Below are 24669 nucleotides of genomic sequence, written 5' to 3' on the forward strand. Positions count from 1 at the left end.
CTGTGCCAGTCCCTTTCTTAGGTCCTCCTAGATTCCTCCAGCTTGAGGTCCACATCCCAGCTGCACTCCTTCCACGCCTCTCCCCTGGAGGAGTGGCAGGATCACAAGGCGTGGGTTGCCCCTGAGACCTGCAGCATGGCAGACCCGGCCATGTGCTAAGACATCCAGATGGCCAGGGAAAAAGATGGATGGTACCACTCCCAGAACAGGAAATGGGATGGATGGCAGGTTCTGTTTGTTTTGTTTCCATTTGGTTTGGTTTTTTTGAGACGGAGTCTTGTTCTGTCACCTAGGCTGGAGCACAATGGTGCGATCTCAGCTCACTATGACTTGTACTCCTGGGTTCAAGCAATTCTCCTGCCTCAGCCTCCCAAGTAGCTGGGATTATAGGAGTGTGCCACCACACCTGGCTAATTTTTAAAATTTTTTTAGTTTTCGTAGAGATGGGGTTTCACTATATTGGACAGGCTGGTCTTGAACTCCTGACGTCATGATACACCTGCCTCAGCCTCCCAAAGTGTTGGTATTACAGGTGTGAGCCACCGTGCCTGGCCAATACAGGTCTTTTTAAAAACAGGCCGGGTGCAGTGGCTCACACCTGTAATCTCAGCACTTTGGGAGGTCGAGGCGGGTGGATCATGAGGGCAAGAGATCGAGACCATCCTGGCAACATAATGAAACCCTGACTCTACTGAAATACAAAAATTAGCTGGGCGTGGTGGCGCACACCTGTAGTCCCTGCTACTCAGGAGGCTGAGGCAGAAGAATTGCTTGAACCCAAGAGGCAGAGGTTGCAGTGAGTCGAGATTGGGCCTCTGCACTCCAGCCTGTCACCTGGCAACAGAGCGAGACTCCATCTCAAAAATTTAAAAAAACAGTATTATTTCAAAAATTAGCTGGGCATGATGGTGCACGCCTGTAATCCCAGTGACTCAGGAGGCTGAGACGGGAGAATCACTTGAACCCGGGAGATGGTGGTTGTAGTGAGCCAAGATCATGCCACTGCACTCCAGCCTGGGTGGCTGAATGAGACTCATCTCAAAAAAAAAAAAGAAAAAACAAAAACAAAAACAGTATTATTTGCACACCATACAATTTATACTACTAATCCTCTAAGAAATTTAGGATCGGCTGGGCGCGGTGGCTGAAGCCTGTAATCTCAGCACTTTGGGAGCCCAAGATGGGCAGATCATGAGATCAGGAGTTCAACACCAGCCTGATCAACATAGTGAAACCCTGTCTCTACTACAAATACCAAAAATTAGCTGGGCATGATGGTGCACACCTGTAATCCCACTATTCGGGAGGCTGAGGCAGGAGAATTGCTTGAACCTGGGCGACAGTAGTTATAGTGAGCTGAGATTGTGCCACTGCACTCCAGCCTGGGCAACAGAGTGAGACTCGGTCTCAAAAGAGAGGAACTTAGGATCACTTAACTGCCCTGCTCTTTAATCTTCAATGGCTCTTAGCCCCCACATAGAGGACTTCCTAGCCTGGTGCCGGCATAGCTGTTTCTTCATTCAGACCCTCTTCTCACTGAGACACCTGAGCACTCGTACATCCTTCTCTATGTGATGCCTAACATGTGACTACAGACTGAGTCGTTTGAAGAAAAATTACAAGGGGCTAAGAGAAGATAACAGAGAGGACTGACTCTAGACCAAAGATTGGAATCCAAAAAAGAGAACCAAGAAAACAGAGGGAGGACATCATAAAGAAAGAGCCGAAGACTCCCAGGATTGGAGGACCAGGTTTCCATCCTGAAGTGACCCATCAGTCCTGTTCAGGGGATGACAATAGACTCACCCAAACACCTCCCTGGGGAATTTTCCACTGGTGTCACAGAGAAGACTCTAAAAGCCTGCAGGGAGAGAGTAGTTTCCACACAATAAGAACCAGCCAGATGCAGTGGCTCACACCTGTAATTCCACACTTTGGGAGGCCGAGGCAGGTGGATCACCTGTGGTCAGGAGTTCCAGACCAGCCTGGCCAATATGGCAAAACCCCACCATCTCTAAAAATACAAAAGTTTGCTGTGCATGGTGGTGGGTGCCTGTAATCCCAGCTACTCTGGAGGTTGAGGCAGGAGAATCGCTTGAACCCAGGAGGCAGAGGTTGCAGTGAGCCAAGGTCATGCCATTGCACTCCAGCCTAGAGACAAGAGCGAAACTCTGTCTTGAAAAAATAAAATAATAAAAAAAGAATAAGAACCAAAATGGCCCCAAGCTTCTGAACATCAAAACTGGAGCTGGCAAGCCATGGCACCTTCTCAGTTCCTAAGAAACATGGTCTGATCGCCAAGCTGGAATTTGATACCTAGCCAAACTCTCAACCAGGAATAAGGAAATTTACAAATGTACGAGGGCTCATATTGGCTTGTGATCAATCTTTGGTCTAGATGTAATAGCAGGGTGGGCTTCAGATGAGAAAAGAATGCCAGGGAGTGGCGCATGCCCTTTCTGCAGAAACCGCAGCCATCATCCTGCCCCACCTGCTGTTCTGCAGCAGCCTTGCCACTCCTGTCAAGAGGTGGCTGCTTGGCTGGGGTGCCAGGGCTCACAGCTGTAATCCCACACTTTGGTATGCTGAGGCAGGCAGATCACCTGAGGCCAGGAGTTTGAAACGAGCCTGGCCAACATGGCGAAACCTTGTAAAAATACAAAAATTAGCCAGGCAGGGTGACACGTGCTTGTAACCTCAACTACTCAGGAGGCTGAGGTAGGAGAATAGCTTGAACAAGGGAGATGGAGGTTGTAGTGAGCCGAGATTGCACTCTAGCCTTGGTGACAGAGCAAGACCCTGTCTCAAGAAAAAAAAAAGAGGTGATTGCTGATCCCCTTCCCTTGATTATGGCTTTGGAGACCAATGGAAGGAGGTGGAAATGATGGTTGTGGCTTCTGAGGCCAGGTCATAAAGGCCTTTGCTTCTGACTGTTCTCTGGGAGCCCTGGCTCTCCCATTGCTCACTCTTGGAACCTGGCCCCCATGTTCAGGGAAGCTGAGGTCACACCGAGAGGCCACATGGACATGTCCTTCTTGACAGTGACTGCTAAGCCCAGGTTCCAGTGATTCTGGCCTAAGTGCCAGGTGCAGGAGTTAAGGAGCCTCCCAATGACCCCCGCCCAGCTGAGCAGGTGGGCAGGACTGTGGGGATGGGCAGCTCCCAAAGGCTGCCTCCTAGCAGCAGGGCCCCTGTGTCTCTGTGGGAAAAGACAATTGGGGCCCCCAAAAAACAGATTTATTGATTAAAACCCCACATATGGGCTGTGGTCCCAAACTTTGGGAGGCTGAGGCAGATGGATCACCTGAGGTCAGGAGTTCCAGACCAGCCTGGCCAACATGAGGAAACCCCACCTCTACTAAAATTACAAAAATTAGCCGGGCATGGTGGCGGGTGCCTGTGATCCCAGTACTCGGGAGGCTGAGGCAGGAGAATCGCTTGAACTTAGGAGGCGGGGGTTGCAGTGAGCGGAGGTTGTGCCACTGCACTCCAGCCTGGGCAACAGAGACTCTGTCACAAAAAATAAATAAATAAATAAACCCACGAAGCTGCTTGTCTTATCAAAATGCTGTAGGCTTTATCTTCCCTGAGGCTGCCTACCTCTTAGCAGAGATGTCTCTACCTAAGTGGGCGCCGGCTTGTGGAACACAGTTTCCTGGGACACATCCTGGGAATGCAGGGTCCCGGCCTGTGGGTAACACCCCCCATGGGCACCAAGGAAGAACTGTCCAGACCCCAGGCACAATTAGTGCCTGAAGAATATCTTAGTTTATAGTGTTATTACTCAGCTATTTCCTTTATATAATCCTTCATATATAGTCACATATTAGTTATAGAATTAGTGCCTGAAGTATAATTTACTGCTTACATATATCTAGCTTATATAATTATACTTAATACTTATATCTAGCATACTTAGTTCTATATAATCTTTCTTTTTTTTTTGAGACGGAGTTTCCCTCTTGTTACCCAGGCTGGAGTGCAATGGCACAATCTCGGCTCACCGCAACCTCCGCCTCCTGGGTTCAGGCAATTCTCCTGCCTCAGCCTCCTGATTAGCTGGGATTACAGGCATGTGCCACCATGCCCAGCTAATTTTTTGTATTTTTAGTAGAGACGGGTTTTCCCATGGTCACCATGTTGACCAGGATGGTCTCGATCTCTTGGCCTCGTGATCCACCCGCCTCAGCCTCCCAAAGTGCTGGGATTACAGGCTTGAGCCACCGTGCCCGGCCCCTATATAATCTTTCTGTATAATCACATAGGTATTGTAGTCAGAGCTGTACGGACACCTTTAGTGCTGATTTATAGAATCCTTCCATATAACCATATAGTAGTTTGTGGTAGGAGGAGTGCCTAGAGCAGTCACAAAACAGAAGCAGCACATGGGCAAACAGCCAGACCAGGACGAGAACCAAAGACCCAGGTGGTGCCGATCCTGTCTGAAAGGGCATATGCTGTATGGCAGGCTTGGAGCAAGAGCCTCCCCTCCTGATAAAGGAGCTGTAGTACCTTGCATCCAGTTCCTGTGGAAAGTAGGCCTCAGGCCTGAGATCCCAGAAATAACTGAAGGAGAAGAACCCCTCTGGTGTGACCAGTCATGGTGGCTGTCCACCCTGTCAGTCTTTTCTCACTTCTGTGCTAGCGCAAAGAATCCTCCCATAAATATCTTAAGAGCACAAGTCTGTCAGCTCCCATTGCATTGGCTTACAGTATCTTTCTATTAGAAACCCTTTGAAGTCTCCAGCCCCCAGATAAGAAGTGTTGCGCACGACACTTGCTGCACACAGCCCACCTCCTTGCCTCGATGACCTAATGGGGGTGGACCCCTTTTCTGTACACGACCCTCTATTACTGAACATGGCATGGCCCCCTACTGCACACAGCCCACCTCTTTGCCCAGGTGACATAATGGGGTGGCCCACTCGCTTATGACTCACATGATTGTGTATGCCCTATCACTAAGCCTGTAGAGGATGACCTCACTCATGACCCTGCCCCCTGCTGTATCTAATAAATACAGATGCTCTTGGGCATTTGGGGCTCTCACTGATCTCCACTCACAGGTCATGTGGTCCCCCGAGTTCAGATGCTCTTCACCAGTTCTTCAGTGTCCTGTCTCTTTACTTCTCAGATTCTGCACCTCAGCACAGCAAGGGACACCCCACGACCCTGTGGGGCCCTACAGCCCTACACCAACCCTGTCCCGGGACTTCTGGGGACTTCCTGCTGGACAGCTTCCCCAGGAGACTCATGGGTGTAGAAGGTGGGGCTGATGTCAGAAAGACACTTGAGATCCCCCTGCCACCTCCCAGTGCTGGGACCCTTGGCACCTCAGCAAGTTAATCTCCCTGTGCCTCAGTTTCCTCACCTGGAAGGTGGGAGGTAGTGACGGCCCCTTCACAGGATGGTTGTGAGGCTTAGCTGACATTTAACTTGGGTCCTAACACATAGCAAAAGCTCAGTAAATGGCATTAGTCCCAAATCTCTCTTCCTGGGCCCTTTCTTATTTTGTAAAGTGAACTTACCATGGGCTGAATGAAAAACCAGCAGAGAGTGGGGGAGGGCTTCATGGGTCCATGAGGGGATGGAGGGGGGTCGTGGAAGGGGCCCCCATGACCTGGTCCCAAAACACTTCAGGTGGGGTTCAGTGGCTCACACCTGTAATCCCAGCACTGTGGGAGGCTGAGGCAGGCAGATCACCTGAGGTCAGGGGTTTGAGTCCAGCCTGACCAACACGGGGAAACCCATCTCTACTAAAACTACAGAATGTAGCCGGGCATGGTGGCGCTGGCCTGTAATCCGAGCTACTCAGGGGGCTGAGGCAGGAGAATCACTTGAACTCCGGAGGCGCAGGTTTCAGTGAGATGAGCTTGAACCACTGCACTCCAGCCTGGGCGACAGGACGAGACTCCATCTCTTAAAAACAAAACAAAACCTCAAGACAAATGATGCAGCATGGACTGGGCTCAGGTGCACGCGCTTCGTGTGCTCGCGTGTGTCCGTGTGTGCCTGCGCGCGCATGGGCCTTCCTGTGTCTGAAGTCCCTTTCCCAGGATGTCCTGGAGTCAGGGGCCCCACTCGGGTAGGGTCAGCGCACGCTATCAGAGCCCCCACGCCAGCCGTCCCTCCGACTGGCACCTACCCACCTCCCCGCCCCGTGTGCAAACCCCACTCTTCCTCGTCGGCCGCTGGGCCTGGCCTGTCTGCAGCGTGGGAAGCCAGCCAGGCCTGTGACCCGCGCCCGGGCCGAGGGACGGACCTGCGTCCGTTACGTGGGAGGCGTTCCGGGTCCCTGCAGGGAGCTCAGTCCCAGAGCCCGCGGAGTTGCGCGGACGCTCGGCTCCTTTCCCCGCATCCAGCGCGCAGGGCCGAGGGGGCGCCGGGTGCGGGCGCGGGCGGGAGCAGGACCAACGCGGGGAGCGCGCCGAGAGCCCGCCCCGCCCTCCCGCCGCCCGGGGTCACGCGCCGCGCGGTCCCCGCCCCGCAGCGCCTGGCCCAGGGCTTCCCAGCCGCTAATCCCGAGTCCCGCGCCCCATGGAGCAGCTGCTGCGGGCCGAGCTGCGCACTGCGACCCTGCGGGCCTTCGGCAGCCCCGGCGGCGGCTGCATCAGCGAGGGCCGAGCCTACGACACGGACGCAGGCCCCGTGTTCGTCAAAGTCAACCACAGGACACAGGTGCTGGCCCGTGGGCTCCGCGGGGCTCTGCGCCGCCTGGGGAGGCGGAGGGGTCGGGCAGGCACATTTCCCAGGGCTGGGCCTGGTGGGGACAGCTTCGGCGCTGGGAAGCTGGCATCTGCTGGGAGCGTGGCTCCAGCGTTCTCTGAAGGTTTCGGCACCACCATTGCCTTCCTTTGGCCTCCGTGCACAGCGCACAGGCTTCTGGGGGTGGTTTTAATTTTTCTATCCATCAAGCATGCAGGGAGGTGAGACTTGGGGTCCCGGGCTCAGCTCTGGGCCGCCCCTCAGCCCATGGTCCTCCTGGCAGTGGGGACAAAGTGGGGACAAAGCAGAGATATGGCTGGACCCTGCGAGGGACCCCACGGGCCAGGCTGGCGTTCCCCTTCCCACAAGCTGTGCCTGTGTTTAGCCCTGGTTTCTATCTCCTGCTGAAAATATTTCTGTTTAAGAATGTATGGGCCAGGTGCGGTGGCTCACACCTGTAATCCCAGCACTTTGGGAGGCCGAGGCAGGCGGATCACGAGGTCTGGAGTTCAAGACCATCCTGGTCAAAATGGTGAAACCCTGTCTCTATTAAAAATACAAAAATTGATCGGGCGCGGTGGCTAATGCCTGTAATCCCAGTACTTTGGGAGGCCGAGGTGGGTGGATCACGATGTCAAGAGATCAAGACCATCTTGGTCAACACGGTGAAACCCCGTCTCTACCAAAAATACAAAAAAGTAGCTGGGCATGGTGGCGCGTGCCTGTAATCCCAGCTACTCAGGAGGCTGAGGCAGGAGAATTGCTTGAACCCAGGAGGCAGAGGTTGCGGTGAGCCGAGATTGTGCCATTGCACTCCAGCCTGGGTAACAAGAGCGAAACTCTGTCTCAAAAAAAATACAAAAATTATCTCACATGGTGGCACACGCCTGTAGTCCCAGCGGGGACAAAGCAGAGATATGGCTGGACCCTGCGAGGTGAGTGTGTGTGAGAGCTACTCCGAGGCTGAGGCAGAAGAATTACTTGAACCCAGGAGGCGGAGGTTGTCTCAGAAAAAAAAAAAAAGAATGTACGGAAAATGTTAGCACAAGTAGAGAAAGTTAGCTTAAGCTTTGAGAGCAGGCAGGCGGGGAAAGGCAGGCCTGGGCACCCTCTCGGCCCAAGTGGGCTCAGGAAGCTCTGCCACTCTGGTGAGGGAGGCTCTGAGGGGTTGCAGAGGTCCTGGTGGGGAGTGCTGGCAGGAGGAACCCCAGAGCCATGCAGCCTGGGTGTGGGATCAGATCCTCCTGCATTGCCTGCTCTGCTGGCGCAGGACTGAATCCCTCAAAGTGAGGAGTCCCACTCACTAGGAAGCGGTTTGTGGTTCAGGCTTCCCATGGGGCCTGGGAAACTTCCTCAGCTGGTCCTGAAAGCTGTGCAGGGTGAAACCCCGCCTTTCCTCACCTAACTCAAAACTGGGATGTTAGTGGGGATATTTCAGAAATAGGAAGGCCCGGGTTTCATGGGAGGTGCTGGGGGTGGGCAGGGTTTGCGGAGCCTTTTAGCTTCCCAGCCCCTGCTGGGTGTGTGTCGATCGGAGGATGGGCCCAGCCCTCTTCATCCCTGCCCAAAGTTTGTGCCCAAGTCAGCTCCACAGCTCTGCTATGGCTGCCACTCCCTAAGAGGCAGCAAGGAAGCTGGGTAACCCAGGGGTCCAGCTCCAGACTCTTGGTTAACTCACACCTCCCCATACCCCCAGTGCTCTGTGGCAGCCCTCCGTGGCCTGTGCTTCCTCCTCTCACAGCAGCCAGCAGACCCTACACCCCTCAGGCCCCAGGCTCAGCCTCAGCCTTGCAGCCTCTCCTCTCTAACGGGGGCCCCTCTGCACTCTGCCCTCCACGGTGGATGCCAGCTCCCAGCTGGTATCAGAGACTGAAGGTCCTTGTGGTTCCCATGTGGTGGCTTCCATCAAGGGCCCGGTGAGCAGAGGCCCTGGCTGAGTCAACAAGGCTGAGGAGGCTCATGGCTGTTCTGGATGCAGGCCCGGCAGATGTTTGAAGGGGAGGTGGCAAGCCTGGAGGCCCTCCGGAGCACCGGCCTGGTGCGAGTGCCGAGGCCCATGAAAGTCATCGACTTGCCAGGAGGTGGGGCCGCCTTTGTGATGGAGTATTTGAAGATGAGGAGCTTGAGCAGGTGAGTGTGTGTGAGAGACCCATATGCACACATGTGTACAGGCAGAGAGAGACAGAGAGACATAGTGAGGGACAGAGATAGGGACAGAGAAGGGGAGGGAGACAGAGAATCAGGGAGCAGCCTCTGGCTGAGCGGTCCACACAACTGCCCAGTTATCAGAGGCAGGGCCAAGAGTTCTACCCTGCCATTCTCAATGTAGATAAAAAGTTGCTGCTTTCTGGTATGTGACTGTTTTTTTAAGATTAGTTTGGCTGTAATGAGGCTGCATAAAATAAGTTTTTTTTTTTTTTTTTGAAACAGTCTCACTGTTGCCCAGGCTAGAGTGCAGTGGCACAATCTCGGCTCACTGCAACCTCTGCCTCCAGGGTTCAAGTGATTCTCCCACCTCAACTTCCTGAGTATCTGGGATTACAGGTGACTACCACCACACCTGGCTAATTTTTGTAATTTTAGTAGAGATGGGGTTTCACCATGTTGGCCAGGCTGGTGTCAAACTCCTGACCTCAAGGGATCCACGCACCTTGGGCTCCCAAAGTGCTGGTAGTACAGGCATGAGCCACCGCACTTGGCCAGAATAAGTATATTTGAACCTGTCATTTGCTTTGTACTTTATTTTTATCTTATGTTTTTTCAGAGACATAGTCTTGCTCTGTTGCCCAGGCTGCAGTGAAATGGCGTGATCTTGGCTCATTGCAACCTCTGCCTCCTGGGTTCAAGCAATTCTCCTGCCTCAGCCTCCTGAGTAGCTGGGATTACAGGTGTGTGCCACCACACCCAGCTAATTTTTGTATTTTTACTAGAAACGGGGTTTCACCATGTTGGCCAGGATGGTCTTGATCTCCTGACCTTGTGCTCTGCCTGCCTTGGCCTCCGAAAGTGCTAGGATTATAGGTGTGAGCCACTATGCCTGGCCAAGAGTGGAGAGTAGTTTTTAATGTATTTAAAACATTTTTCAAAATGTAACAACTGGGTGATGTTATTTTTTATTTGTTATTTTAACTAGCTGCATTTCTTCTTTCCTCAGTCAAGCATCAAAACTTGGAGACCAGATGGCAGATTTGCACCTTTACAACCAGAAGCTCAGGGAGAAGTTGAAGAAGGAGGAGAACACAGTGGGTATGTTCAGATTGCTTTTGGATACCCTTGACCCAGCTACATTGCCTATCCTAGATTGGTGCTCATGGTACTTCTTGGTGGCATTTCAATAATAGGCTGAGTTGTGTACCATCTCTCTTTACACTACAGTATGAAAAAGAGATTATTAAATAAGAATTTTGATGGAGCTGATAAGCTAGTAGAATTGGCACATGACCCCTTTTATACCCAGCCCTCCTGTCAGGTGTGCTTGAGGTAATAACCACCCCTTTTATACCCAGCCTTGCTGTCCAGTGTGCTTGAGGTAGGAGTGTCCTGGTAGATCCATATGTTGACTAATTGCTATTGTATGTAGTACATCCTCAGACCACCCATATTGTAGCATGTGCAGCCCAGGCTTGTACTGATGCTATGCTGAGGTCTGGCATTTAAGAGAAAGACAAACGGCTCCTTCAGGGCAAGGATCTCTGTTAACAGGCCGAAGAAGTGAGGGTGCTGAGCCTCAGTATGTGACCAAGTTCGGCTTCCACACAGTGACATGCTGCGGTTTCATCCCACAGGTGAGTGCCTGGGTGAGGGTGTTCCCTGATGCTCTAATGCTGGTCACCCACCCTTTATATGTGACAGAATGCAGTCTCCTAGGCACCAGTAAGATTGACTACCTGATTTCTGAAAGCAGTGTACAAGCTGTGATACCTGGAATGGGGAGAGCAGATGCCAAGGGTCACTGAGCTGAGCTGGGCAGGCTCATGGGACATGCTGAGGCAGGCAGATTGGCATTCCAAGCAGAGGCAGCAAAGGTTGTGTTGCACAAGGCTCCTGATGAATATGAGGGACTGGAGACAGTGGGTGACAGGTAGTGTGCAAAGTCAGGGATTAAGTCCTGATTGCTCAGCTCCTCTCCTGAGGCCTTTACAAATTATTATTTATTTAGATGCAATTGAGATATAATTCACATAAAAGCCACCATTTTAAGGGGTAGAATTAATTAGTTTTAGTACATTCACAGGGGTGCGCAACCATCACCACTGTTTAATTCCAGAACATCTTCATTATCCTAAAGCAGAACTCATTAGCAGTCACCCCCTAGATCCCCCTTCCCTGGCAACCTCTAATGCCCCTTCTGTCTCCTCGAATTGACCTATTCTGGATATTTCATGTAAGTGGAATCACATAATGTGTGACCTTTTGTGCATGGCTTCTTTCACTAAGCATTGTGTTTCAAGGTTCTTCCGTGTTGTAGCAGGTATTAGAATGCTATTCTCTTATGGCCGAATAATATTCCATTGCATGGCTAGGCCACATTTTTGCTTACGTATTCCTTTTTATGACTGAATAATACTGAGGCCTCTTGAACCAACATCTCTGAAACCTGTGAAATTCCAAAGAAGGCTTTGGACAGCCCACCTGCCCTGTGCCTCCCTCAAAGAAGCCATTATGGGACCATATTTTGGTTTCATTAGGGACACAGTGCCAATTACATAAGACCTAGTCCGGTTTAAAGTTACTGCTTCCTGAAGAGAGGATGCTATCAAATCTGTGTCCTCATTGAAGCCTGTCCTGAGTAGTTGGTCCCTGCAGATAATGACCAAGCTCTCCCTGGTGTGGGTGGAGGGAGATTCTCCCAGCTGGAGGCCACTTGGGGCAAGATCCTCATGACGCCCAAGCAGATTTAGGGTTCCCAGCCAACAGGCAGACCTCATATTTGGGCTCACTAGAACTGCACATGGAGTCTACCAGATTTACCAAGACCCCTGAGATCTCAGCCACAGCGGGTTCCCCTGGGGTCACACAGCTGCCTAGAGTCAGTGAGCAGCACCGCCTTCATTGTCAGGTAAGTTGAGGATGCTGAGGTCAAGGGCTGCAAGTGTGGGATCTGTGAGACTTGGCTGGCCCAGCAGAGTGGTGTTTCAAAGAAATGAAGTGAAATCTTACCCAGAGCCCCTGTGTGTGAAGCAGATGAGAAGGCAGTTGCTGTTTGGAGCACAGGTAGCCCCTCAACGCCCCTTTGGACTCCAGGATCAAGGAGCCACCTCAGATCAGCTGCTGCCTGGCTAGGAAGGGTGAGGAGCTAGGGAGGACACCTGCCCTGCTTCCTGCACGTCCTGTCTCGGACAGCACCAGGTTCCAGAGGCTTCCCACTCCTTGGGAGGGCTGAATGGGTCCTGGGGAGTGTGTGCTGCCTCCATTTGGGGGCAGTGCTGAATGGTGGGCTCCTCAGACATTGAAGGCACTGAGGCCCACTGGGGCCACCAGCTGGGTCGGCTGCAATGATGGCCACATGCTCCATACACTGCCATATACCAGGCACTGTTCTAAGCACTTCCTTGGACTCAGCTCACCCACTAGCCCTAGCAGGTAACCAGGCGGGTAATGTCATTGATCCGTGTTATAGATGAGGAAATTGATGTGCAGGGTGACACTCCAGGGACCGTGGAGCTCGTCACTGGGGCAGCTGGGCTTTGGTTCTCTGTCTGGCTCCAGAGCACAGGCCTGGCCATGACCCAGCCCTGCCTGCCCCTCTGTCAAGGGGAGGCCTGGCCACTGGGATCAGCTGTGCACCCTGATGGCACCTTTCCTGGGTCGCTGGATCACAGCCCCTCTGTTCAGGTAGCAGGACTGGACTGGCCCATGCTGGTCCCCTGCTCCCAGCACTAGCCCTGGGTGTCTTCCCAAGAGAGGACAGAACTCAGACGCTGGGAGCTTGGGCAGGCACATGGAAAATGACGGGAAGCGGCAGGGTGCCCATCTGAGCTGGAGTCTGATAGCCAGGCTGTGGGGAGGGGGCCTTTCCATCCTGCTCTTGAGGTGCACATAGCACCTGGGAGTGAGCCCCAGGCCGAGTCACCATAGCACCTACGTGCAGGGAGAGCCTCGATGGTGCAGGCCCTCGACCAGGGTGGTCCTCCCTGTAAAACTCCCCTGAGGAGTTTTACAAAATAAATAACCCTTTGTACAAAATAAGCTTTGCATTTTTCTCTATTTTGAGGTGTAATTGACATAAATTGCACCCATTTAAAACATATAATTTGGTGCATTTTGACATGTTTGTACCTGTGAACCTCTTGCCACAGTCAAGGTGAGTATACTGATGACCCTGCGCCTGGGCAACCACTCATCTAGTCACTGTGGATTAGTTTGCATCTTGTGGAATTTAATATAAATGAATCGTATGGCATGTAGTCTTTTCGTCTGGCTGCTTTCACTCAGCAAAATCATTCTTACATTTATCCATGTCTGAAATCTTTGGATGTTCATCCTTGACACACATCCATGGTGCATGTGTCAAAAGTCCATCCCACTGTATAGACATTACACAGCCCATTTATCCATCCACATGTGGGTGGACTTCCAGGTCATTTCCAGCTTTTGGTTACACAATAAAGCTGCTGTGAACCTTTGTGTACAAATCTTTGGACAGATGCTTCCACTTATCTTAGGTAAATACTTAGGTTGGGAACGACTGTGTCACATGATGGATTCATACTTAACTCTTTAAGAAACTACCAAACTTGGCCTGGTGTGGTGGCTCATGCCTGTAATTCAGCAGATGAAACCCCATCTCTACTAAAGATACAAAAAATTAGTCAGGCGGGGTGGCAGATGCCTGTAATCCCAGCTACCTGGGAGTCTGAGGCAGAAGAAACACTTGAACCTGGGAGGTGGGGAGGTTGCAGTGAGCTGAGACCGCACCACTGCACTCCAGTCTGAGTCTGGGCAACAAGAACAAAACTCAGTCTCCAAAAAAAAAAAAAAAAATCCTTGTTATCTTCTTTTTTTTTTTGAAATGGAGTTTTGCTCTGTTGAGCAGGCTAGAGTGCAGTGGCGCAATCTTGGCTCACTGCAGACTCTACCTCCTGGGTTCAAGGTTCAAGTGATTCTCCTGTCTCAGCCTCCTGAATAGCTGGGACTACAGGCGCCTGCCACCATGCCTGGCTAATTTTTGTATGTTTTTTTTCTTTGAGACAGTCTAGCTCTATTATCTAGGCTGGAGTGCAGTGGTGAGACCTGGCTCACTATAACCTTTTGCCTCTTGAGTTCAAGTGATTCTCCTGCCTCAGCCTCCTGAATAGCTGGGATTACAGGTTTGCACCACCACGCTTGGCTAATTTTTTTATTTTTTATAGCGACAGGGTTTTATCACGTTGGCCAGGCTGGTCTGGAACTCCTGATCTCAGGCAATCTGCCTGCCTTGGCCTCCCAAAGTGCTGGGATCACAGGTGTGAGCCACTGCGCCTGGCCCTTATTATCCTTTTAATATCTGTAAAATCTGTATGGATGTCACCTCTCTCATTCCTGATACCGGTAATGTATCTTTCTTCTTTTTCCTGAGTCAGCCCAGCTAGGTGTTTATCAATTTTACTGATCTCCTCAAAGGACCAACTTTTTACAAGTTAATTTTCTCATTTTTCTAACTTCTGTTTCACTGATTTTAGATAAGATCTTTATTATTTCATTTTTTCTACTTACATTAAGTTTAATGTGCTCTTCTTTTTCTGGCTGGTTAAGGTAGAAGCTGAGGTCATTAATTTGAGATCTCTGCTCACACAGACCTTTAGTGCTATACATTTCCCCTTAAGTATTGCTTCAATTGCATCTCACAAATTATAAGTTGTGTTTTTGCTTTCATTCAATTGAAAACACTTTCTAATTTCCCTTTGGAAGTCTTCCTTACACAGATTTTAGAAGTGTGTTATTTAGCTTTCAAATATTTGAGGAATTCCCAGAGATTTTCCTATTGATTTCGGATTGAATTTCATTATCCTTAGCATGCTTAAATTAAATGTATTGAGATTTGTGTGCAGGGAGAAAAATCTTTCTCTATTTCTCTTCTTATAGGCCACTAATCCTACTGAATTAATAATTCACCCTTATGATTTTATTTAACCCTCATTACCTCCTAGAGGCCCTTCCTCCAATACAGTTGTAATAGGGTTAGGGCTTCCACGTAGGAATGGGCTGGGGCACCACTCAGTCCATAGCAGGATATGGGATTTATCTATTTCTCCTGCAGTCCTTAGTTGTATGTATTTTGAGGCTGTGATATTAGCGGTGTAGGCATTTAGGATTATTATGCTTGTCAGTAGACTCCCTTTGTGAAATACTATACTTGGCGATTTTCTTTGCTCTGAGACCTACTTTGTCTTGTGTTAATGCAGCCACTCCAGCGTTCTTTTGACTGGTGTTAGCGTGGTGTATCTTTTCCGTCATTTTAAGTGATTTTTTTCAGAGATGATGTATGACTTGTTGGCTTTTGCTCTGTTTTTCCCGCCTGCCAATCTGTCATTTACCTGGAGTATTTGCTTTTGACATTCCTGTTTAATGTGCTTAGTCCTATGCTGAGGTTTGAGTCTGTCATCTTGCGGTTTGTCTCATCCACGCTTTGTTCCCTCTTCCCTCTTTACCTGCCTTCTTCTGGGTTGTTCTGTGTTTCTGTCTCACCTCCTCTGCTGGCTTACTAGCCGTCCGTGGTGTGTTTTAATCAGTCCCTCCACGGTTTGGGCAGCACTTGGCTCCCAGCTGCAGCACTCTCTTTCCCCTTGTTGCCAGGTGAATGAATGGCAGGATGACTGGCCGACCTTTTTTGCCCGGCACCGGCTCCAGGCGCAGCTGGACCTCATTGAAAAGGACTATGCTGACCGAGAGGCACGAGAACTCTGGTCCCGGCTACAGGTGGGCATGGCAGTGACTTTCCTGGGCAAGAGCTGGTCCTCTCATGAGCCCCCCCATTTATGTGGGGTCCTTTGTGAAACTGAGCTGGAGCAGGGAACACTGAGCCCCAAAGCAGAGAGGGTCAAGTCAGGGGCATGTCAGTGCCTGACCAGTGGCCTGACGGGGAAGCCGAAGGGGCGAGAAGTGAAGACATGCTTGGCTCCTGCCCCCTTCCCTGCTGGGCCACCAGGTATTCAGCCTCGGGCTTTCCTCATATGAAACACAGGTGCTTGTAAACGGTGTTGGTGACCCTGATACTTTTCTTACTATCAGCAACACTTGTCCACTCCAGCCCATTCCTCTCCCGTGGGAAGATGTGGGTACCAGATGCTCCAGTGACTGATTTCAAAATGTGACTCTTGGTCAGGTGCAGTGGCTCACGCCTGTAATTACAGCACTTTAAGAGACTGAGGCAGGCAGTTCACTTGAGGTCAGGAGTTTGAGACTGGCCTAGCCGATGTGGTGAAACCCTGCCTCTACTAAAAATACAAAAATGAACCAGGCGTGGTGGTGCGTGCCTGAAATCCCAGCTACTCCAGAGGCTGAGGCAGGAGAATCGCTTGAACCCGGGAGGTGGAGGTTGCAGAGAGCTGAGATGGTGCCACTGCACTCCAGCCTGGTGACAGAGTGAGACTGTCTCCCTGATTGATTGACATCATCAATACATGACAAACAAAGCCTGCAGACACACATATGAAGTGAAATAAAAGTGGAGGGAGTTTGCTAAGGTGGCCTTCACTGTTCCTATCTGCGGACCGATCAGACTGTGACCTTGGAGGTTCTCCCGTGTGGAAATCAGTCGTTAGTATGTGGAGCTTCTAGACCTAAGTTAGGAGGAAATCCTGTTAGACAAAGCTGGACTCCCCGGAGTCAGGTGGCCCGATGTCTGGGCTTGGCAAGCAGTGCTGGGTCCTACTGGAACCAGCTTGCAGGGGCCTCTGCCTTATTGCCAAGGAGGCGGCGGTGAGACTGGGGTTCCCCTAGGCCGGCGGTAACTGCGGCCCTTGCTCTCCTAGGTGAAGATCCCGGATCTGTTTTGTGGCCTGGAGATTGTCCCTGCCTTGCTCCATGGGGATCTCTGGTCGGGAAACGTAGCTGAGAACGACGCGGGGCCCATTATTTACGACCCGGCTTCCTTCTATGGCCATTCCGAGTTTGAACTGGCAATCGCCTTGATGTTTGGGGGGTTTCCCAGATCCTTCTTCACCGCGTACCACCGGAAGATCCCCAAGGCTCCCGGCTTCGACCAGCGGCTGCTGCTCTACCAACTCTTTAACTACCTGAACCACTGGAACCACTTTGGGCGGGAGTACAGGAGCCCTTCGCTGGGCACCATGCGGAGGCTGCTCAAGTAGCGGATCCCCGCCCCTGCCCCCTTCCCCAGCCCCCCTTTCCTCGCCCCTGCCCGCTTCCCCAGCCCCCTCTTCCTCGCCCCTGCCCGATTCCCCAGCCCCTCTTTCCCCGCCCCTGCCCCCTTCCCCAGCCCCTTTTCCCGGCCCCTTTCCCCTGTCCTTGTTCCCCAGTCCGCTACCTCCCGCCCCTGCCCACTTCCCCCGCCCGCGTCCCGGTCCCCCTTACCCTCGCAGATGCAGGGGGACAATAAAGTCCACAGCGGGCCTCGGCTGGCATCCCGCGCCTCCGTGCTCCGCGCGTGGGGCTGCTTTCAGGCGAGCGGGCGCGGACGTTTTTGCGGCGATTCAGAAGAAACGCACGCGGGCCCGGTCACCGAGACCAAAGTCGGCGCAGCGCCCAACGCGGCCTCCGGGCCCTGCTCCCGCTCTGGGGCGCACCACGGCTCGGCGCGGGGTTCGTGGGGTCCGCGAGTCCCAGCGCGGCTGGAACGGGCATCAGGGCGGTCGGCACTGAGTGGTGGGTTCCGGGGCTCGCCTCGTGCTCAGGCCCCGCCCCGTCCCCTATAACAAGCCCCGCCCCTGACCGCCCACGCGTGCTCAAGCCCCGCCCCTTCCTACGTGCTCCGGCCTCTACTCCGCCATCCACCGGCCCCACCCAGCATCCCCGCCCCCTTTCCCGCCCACCGCACATCAGGCTCCACCCCCTCTCCAGCCCCCGCCCACCGCGCTTCAGGCTCCACCCCATCCCGTCCCGCCCTCCGCGCCTCAGGCTCCACCCCCTGTCCCGCCCCGCTCTCCGCTCCTCAGACCCGGAGGAGCGGTCCCGGCTCCACTAGGGCCCTGTGGGGGCCTCGGCGCGCTCTTCCAGAGCCTTTGAGCCCCTCCTCCGCTCGCGCCCAGCCGGGCACGGCGCCGTCCCGCGCGCGGTATTTTGGCGGCCGGCGCGTTCCGTAGTGAGGCCGGCGAGCGGGGTCGGAGGTTGCGGGGCGGAGCCGCGTCCATTGCCGCCTCAGCGGACGCCTCCTTCTCTTTCTTCCCTCCTCCCTCAGCCCCGGCGCTCACGCTCCAGCGGAGTCGGAGCTGCGAGCCGGTGAGGCGGCGGCGCGCGCAGTCTGCAGGCCGCCGAGATGGCCCTGAGTGAGCCGGCCGCGGGCGGCCCCGAGGAGGAGGCGGAGGACGAGGCGCTGGCCGGCGGCGCGGCGCTGGAGGCGTTCGGCGAGAGCGCGGAGACCCGGGCGCTGCTGTGCCGCCTGCGGGAGGTGCACGGCGTCGGGAAGACGCACGAGGTGGCTCTGCAGCGGTTCCGCGGTGCGTGGACGGGGCCGTGCGCGCTTCCTCCCTCGCCGGGGCGGTTTCCCGGGCGGGGACCCGCGGCAGCTCCGCGAGGGCTGCCCGCACGCGGTCCCGCGGGCCTGGCGGGGCGCGGCCTCCCCGGCGCGGCGTCGGGTGCACGGGGCAGGCGCGCGCCTCTCTCGGAGCCCGTAGCTCGCCGGGCACCGGCTTGCGCGCGGGGTGAAGCGTCTGCGGCCTACCCGGGAGGCGGGGTCCCGCTTCCGTCTTGGTCCCTGAAGGAGGCTCCCAGGCCAGAGCCCTCCGAACGGCCCGGGCAGCGGGTCAGCCCCGCAGGGTGGATTCCCAGGCCTGCTTCCCCGAGTCCGGTTCTTGTGGGCGTTGCGTGGACGGGAGGGGTGAGAGGAGGACGCGGGGACCAAACTTGCTGCAGACAAAGGCTGCGGGTTCCGCGGACGCCGCGTGGAGCGCGCCGGCGGGTCTGTGCGTCTGCGGCGGTGCGGGGGTTGCGGGGGTTGCGGGGTTTGCGGGGGTTGGGGGTGTGTGCGGGGTTCGGGGTGTGTGTTCTTCGATGAGCCTCTTTTCTCCGGGTTCAGACCCGCTTTGCAGCCGTCCATTAACGGTTATTTCCAAGCAAGTCCTTAGGGTCTCGTGGTTAGTGACACACGGTTTTGTGATGCAGTAAATTCATCTCTGTGGGCCCTTCGACAGGAGGAACTTCTGCGTAACGTGGCCTTCCTCGGTTTGGAGTGACAGCGCTTTGATTTAGGAGTCAGGCGGGTGGGGAGGGCCTGTGAGCGAATGCGGGCTTGGGCGTCAGGTGCCCCCTCTGCCTATGAGTACCTGATACTTGCCCGGGGTTGATAAAGGTCAGGGACCCTCATCCAGGGACCAGGGAAGCCAGAGTTCTCGTTCCTGCTGTAACAGCCCAATGGGTTCCTTTTTTCACTTTTTTTTTTTTTTTTTTTTTTTGAGATGGAGTCTTGCTCTATCGCCCAGGCTGGAGTGCAGTGGCGCGGCTCACCTCAACCTCTGCCTCCCGGGTTTAGGCGATTCTCCTGCCTCACCTCAGCCTCCGGAATAGCTGGGATTGCAGGCGCGCGCCACCGCGACCGGCTAACTTTGTAGTTTTGATAGAGGGGGTTTTGTACCATGTTGGCCCAGCTGGTCTCAAACTCCTGACTGAAGTGATCGTCCGCCTCAGCCTCCCAAAGTGCTGCGGTTACAGGTGTGAGCCACCGCGCCCGGCCCCAATGGGTTCTCCTTGCGGGCTGCCCTGATAGAGCCCATTTGTCAAGATTGGGGAATTGCAATGGGGAGTTTAATTCACACAGAGCTGTTTGAAAGGGAGACTTATTAATACTCAGATTAGTCTCCCTGAGAATTTGGGGGCCAAGGTTTTTTAGAGGCAATCTGGGGGAAAGGGCAGGGGTGGCTGCTGATTGGTTAGGGGTGTACAATCATAGGGAGTCGGAAATGACCCTTTGTGCTGACCCTTGGGCAGGGCTTCAAGATCAGTGGGTGGGTCCAGGTGGAGCCTGGTGGATGCTAGTGTAGGTGTCACACATGTAAACAATCTGAAAACATATCTCTAAAAGCCAGTCTCAGGTTCTGCAACAGTGATGTGGCCGGCGGAAGTACCTAGGGAACTTGCATGTCTTGTGACCCCGGGAATAATGGCGGCAATTGTTTCTGTTACGCCTTAGTGGAATTCAGGCTCCTCTTCCTCCTGGCCTCTCATGAGCTTTACAAAGGCAGTTGAGTTTTGGGGAAGGGCTTCTTACCATTTAAACTGCAAAGTAAATGTCTCCCAAAGGTAGCATGGCAGCTGGAAGACTAAAGGCATGAGGGGATTGACTGGATCAAATCCCCCCCATTGCCATCATTTTCTCACTGATCTAATTTTTGCAAAGGCAGTTTTGCTCGGAAGCAGTGAGTATGTTCAGATGTGGAAGTGGAAGCTCTCGGATTGGACAGAAGCAGTCAGCTGCGGAGAGGAGTGGAGAGCAGGTGGCTCAGGATCAGGGAGGTTGTGGAGTCTTGGGTCGGAAGAGTTGTCAGGGGTGTGGAAAGGAGCAGTGCCTGGATGTGTAAACCAGAAAGTATCGGGACAAGTCTCAGTAGGTTTAGAAGTTTCTTTTGCCAAGGTTAAGGACTGCCCGTGAGGCATTCTCAGGAGGTCACATGTCCCTCAGGAGTCAGGTTACAGCTTAGTTTTATATGTTTTAGGGAGACATGAGACATCAGTCATACATGTTAGATGTACATTGGTCTAGTCAGAAAAGGCGGGACGTCTTGGGTGGGAGGGCTTCCAGGTCATAGGTGGGTTCAAATATTTTACAATTGGTAATTGGTTGAAAGAGTTTATCTGAAGACCTGAAATCCAAGGAAGGGATTGTCTAGGTTAAGATAAATTGTGGAGACCAAGGTTCTTGTTACACAGATGAAGCTTCCAGTTAGCTGGTTTCAGAGAGAATAGATTATAAATGCTTTTTATCAGACTAGAAAGGTACCAGACTTAGTTAATTATCTTCTGGATTAGGGAAAAGACCCAGAAAGGAAAGGGATTTTCTACAGAATGTAGCTTTTCCCTACAAGAGACAGCTTTGCAGGGCCATTTGTCAAAGAAATATATTTTAGGAAAAAATTGGTTTCTTTCAGGGCGTGCTGTCTGGCATGTGGTGCTGCACTAGAGTCAGGCTGGAACTTGGTGTCTTACTGTTACTGAAGTATTTTAATGCTAGTACTCATCAACTGTGCCTGAGTTCCGATGGGAGGAGGGTTTAATGAAGCCTGTCCAACCCCCACTCAACTCCCTTCCCATCATGAGGCCTGAACCAGTTTTTCAGGTTAAGTTTGGAGTGTCCTTGGCCAAGTAGAAGGGTCCGTTACATGGCTGATGGGCTGAGAATTTTGTTTTTACAGGCGTGTTTGGCAGGGGAGTGTGAGAGGAGTGCCAGGGATGTGTGTCTCACAAGGCCTGCATTGAGCTTGGCCCTTAATGGCCGGCAGAGGCAGGGGAGAGTGAAGAAAGGGAGAGGTGAGGAGGAGACTGTTAGGAAGAGGATAGAGGAGGTGGGAGAAGAGGACACAAAAGACAGACATGCCAGACAAACAAACTGCACGTGGCTGGGACACAGTGACCCTTGAAAGGACAGAGGGAGTTGGGGCATTCCCTCCAGGTGGCCTGTGTGGCCTCTGTTAATGAGAGGGGAGGTGTGCTCCTGAGAGCAGCATAGGCTGGGGAAGAGACGGAGCTGTTCTGAGGAAGCTAGCAAGGGAAAATGGGGTTTCTGAGGCTCATAGGCATGTTTGGCCTAATGATAATTAATTTTCATGTTGTATTTGTTTTTAGGAATAATGAACAAATATCAGGAGCAGCCTCATCTGTTGGACCCACACCTAGGTAAGAATAAAAGCTGCTGATTTTGATCATTCAATTATGGATGACCACAGAGGCCTCGGTGTATTGGTGCTAGCACATGCATGTGCTTTGCCAGGATAAAGTGCCAAGAAGTGTCCCTGTCTTACTTGCTTGCAGGTCCCAGCTGGTTGGTTTTAGCTGACTTGGGATAGTGGCTTGAGTTCCAGATGTCACTCTAGGCTGGGGGCTGTGGGGAGATGTGTCTGAGCTACTTTCTCCTCTGCTTTATTTATTTTAATTTAAATTTAATTTAATTTAATTTTGAGATGGAGTCTCGCTCTGTCTCCTAGGTTGGAGTGTAGTGGCGTGATCTTGGCTCACTGCAACCTCCGCCTCCCGAGTTCAAGTGATTCCCCTGCCTCCTCAGCCTCCCAAGTAGCTGGGACTACAGGTGCGCGCCATGGTGCCCGGCTAATTTTTTGCATTTTAATGGAGAGCAGGTTTAACCATGTTGGCCAGGATGGTCTTGATCTCTTGACCTCATGATCCGCTCGCCTCTGCCTCCCACAGTGCTGGGATGACAGGCATATGCCACCGTGCTGTGTGGGCTGTATGCAGCATTTCATGTGATGGAATCATAGAGTGTGAAGTCTTTGGGGACTGGCTTTCACTTAGCATCATGTTTGTGAGGTTTACCGTGTGATGAAATGTTGAAATGTTTACTTCAATAGTTTTTCAGTTTTTTTTTTTTTTTTTTTTGAAACGGAGTCTTTCCTCTGTTCCCAGGCTCGAGTGCAATAGTGTGATCTTGGCTCACTGCAACCTCTGCCTCAAGGGTTCAAGCAGTTCTCCTGCCTCAGCCTCCCAAGTAGCTGGAATTACGGGCAGCCACCACGACACCCAGCTAATTTTTGTATTTTTAGTAGAGACGGGGTTTCACCATGTTGGCCAGGCTGGTTTTGAACTCATAATCTCAGGTGATTCACCTTCCCAAAGTGCTGGGATTACAGGCGTGAGCCATTGTGCCTGGCCAGTTGTTTCTTTTGGGTTTTCTTAACAGGTAATTAATTACACGGTTTGTAAATAATGCTCCTCTTTATCCACGATTATACATTTTTATTCTTAGAAAGTTTTATCGAGTCTTAACTTCATTGAGTTTAAAATTTATCTATTATAAAGTGCACCCATTTTAGTAAGACGTTTGAGTGTGGATAAATGTATGCACCCTGCCCTATCAAGATATGGAACATTTCCATCATCCCAGGGAGTTACTTTATGTCCTTTTGCTGTCAGTCCCCTCACCCCAGCCCTAGGGATCCACTGTGGCTTAGTGTTACTGTTGATTAGTTTTGCCTTTACTTTTTGGCTTCCATGGTTAAAATAGCATCTCTGGGACTTACCATTGTTGGTGTGTATATCAGTAGTTTATTTCTTTTCTCTTGTGCTGATAAGCCACAATTTGTTTATTTTTTTTGTCTGTTGACAGACATTTGAGTTGTCTCTGGTTTTTGGCCATTATTAATAATGCTACTCTTTGGGAGGTTGAGGCAGGTGAATCATGAGGTCAGGAGATTGAGACCATCCTGGCTAACACAGTGAAAACCTGTCTCTACTAAAAATACAAAAAATTATCTGGGCGTGGTGACACACGCCCGTAGTCCCAGCACTTTGGAGGCTGAGGCAGGAGAATTGCTTGAACCCGGGAGGTAGAGGTTGCAGTGAACCTAGATTGCTCCACTGCACTGCAGGTTGAGTGACAGAGTGAGACTCTCTCAAAAAATAAATGCTACCGTGAAGATGTTTATGTACAAGTCTTTGAGTAAAGGTTTTATCTTCTCTTGGGGAAACATAGAAGAGTGGAATTACTGAGTTGCAGAAAGTGAATGACTCATAGAAAGTGTATGACTTGACCAGGCATGGTGGCTCACACCTGTAATCCTAGTACATTGAGAGACTGAGGCAGGTAGATTGCCTAAGCCTAGGAGTTCAGGACCAGCGAACATGGTGCAACCCCATCTCAACTGAAATACAAAAAATTAGCTGATGTGGTGGCATGGGCCTCTAGTCCCAGCTACCTGCGAGGCTGGGGTACGAGAATTACTTGAACACGGGAGATGGGGGTTGCAGTGAGCCGAGGTGACAGCACTGTACTTTCGCCTGCGTGACAGAATGAGACTGTCTCCAAAAAAACAACAACAAAGTATATGACTCATAATCACCTGCCATACTGATCCATGAAGATTGTACTGTTGACCATTTCTACCAACAAGGTATGAGGATTCTAGCTGCCCTGGGGTTCTCTTCAGCACTTAGTATTATCACTCGCTCTGATTTCAGTGGGTGCGTCTCACTGTTCTTTGCATTTCCCAGATGCAAACTGCAGGTCCTTTCTATGTGTGAAGACTTGCAGCCCGGCATATGGTCTGTTTTGTTGAACATTCCATGTTCACTTGAGAAAAATGTCTGTTCTGTTGTTGGTAGATTGTTCTCTAAATGTCTCGTAAGTAAGGTGAGTAAGGTGGTTGATAGGGCTGTTTAGGTTTTAGTGGTTTTCTGCTCACTTGTTCTATCACTTTCTGAGACAGGAGTGTTGAAGTTTTCAACCATTTCTCCATTCATTTCTTGCAGCTTTTTCTTTGCTTATTTTGAAGCTCTTTTAGATTGGTGTATGTATTTACAGAATTTTTAAGTCTTTATGATGAACTGATCCTGTATGACTATGAGTTATCCTTTTTATCTCTGGTAATATTACTTGTGTTGACGTTTACTTTGTCTGATATTAACAGAGCCACTCCCATTCTCTCATGATTAGTGATTGGTTGGAATATCCTTTTCCTTCTACTTACATTTAACCTAGCTATGTCTTTTTGTTTGTTTTTGTTTTTTTTTGGGGGGGCTGGATGCAGTGGCTTACACTTGTAATCCCAGCACTTTGGGAGGCCAAGGCTGGCGGATCACCTGAATGTCAGGAGTTTGAGACCAGCCTGGCCAACATAGTAAAAACCCCATCTCCACTAAAAC

At 51.8% G+C, this 24669-nt stretch overlaps 2 protein-coding genes and 1 long non-coding RNA gene across 17 annotated transcripts in view; 2 read left to right on the top strand and 1 right to left on the bottom strand.

The window, feature by feature from the left end:
• The first annotated feature begins 6308 nt into the window (after positions 1-6308).
• On the top strand, positions 6309-17270 carry FN3K (fructosamine 3 kinase). The gene is made up of 6 exons (XM_002748854.6): positions 6309-6678; positions 8684-8835; positions 9860-9951; positions 10408-10490; positions 15481-15603; positions 16659-17270. The coding sequence occupies exons 1-6, from the start codon at positions 6538-6540 to the stop codon at positions 16995-16997; spliced, it is 930 nt and encodes a 309-aa protein (XP_002748900.1). The 5' UTR covers positions 6309-6537; the 3' UTR covers positions 16998-17270.
• On the bottom strand, positions 14791-17527 carry LOC118153908 (uncharacterized). Its single transcript, XR_004743696.3, has 2 exons — positions 17221-17527; positions 14791-16466 (listed from the first exon to the last, which is right to left on the bottom strand). It is a non-coding gene; the product is annotated as an uncharacterized LOC118153908 (long non-coding RNA).
• Positions 17528-17985: 458 nt separating this feature from the next.
• The window catches only part of TBCD (tubulin folding cofactor D), a 196256-nt gene continuing 189572 nt past the window's right edge, over positions 17986-24669 (top strand). For 9 of the 15 annotated variants that reach the window (XR_013536128.1, XM_035302257.3, XM_035302263.3 and 6 more), the window contains exons 1-2: positions 17986-18302; positions 21640-21690. Coding sequence is in view for 14 of the 15 variants with exons in the window: in XM_035302257.3 (XP_035158148.3) it covers positions 18122-18302; positions 21640-21690 (232 nt within the window). In the remaining variant the exon portion in view is untranslated. Of the gene's footprint in view, positions 18303-18535; positions 18768-19223; positions 19513-21639; positions 21691-24669 lie in introns of those variants that run through there. The other 6 variants (XM_078375058.1, XM_078375063.1, XM_054256666.2 and 3 more) reach the window with 4 other exon arrangements.

Source organism: Callithrix jacchus, chromosome 5, assembly GCF_049354715.1.
Source record: "Callithrix jacchus isolate 240 chromosome 5, calJac240_pri, whole genome shotgun sequence".
NCBI classification, from domain to species: domain Eukaryota; kingdom Metazoa; phylum Chordata; class Mammalia; order Primates; family Cebidae; genus Callithrix; species Callithrix jacchus.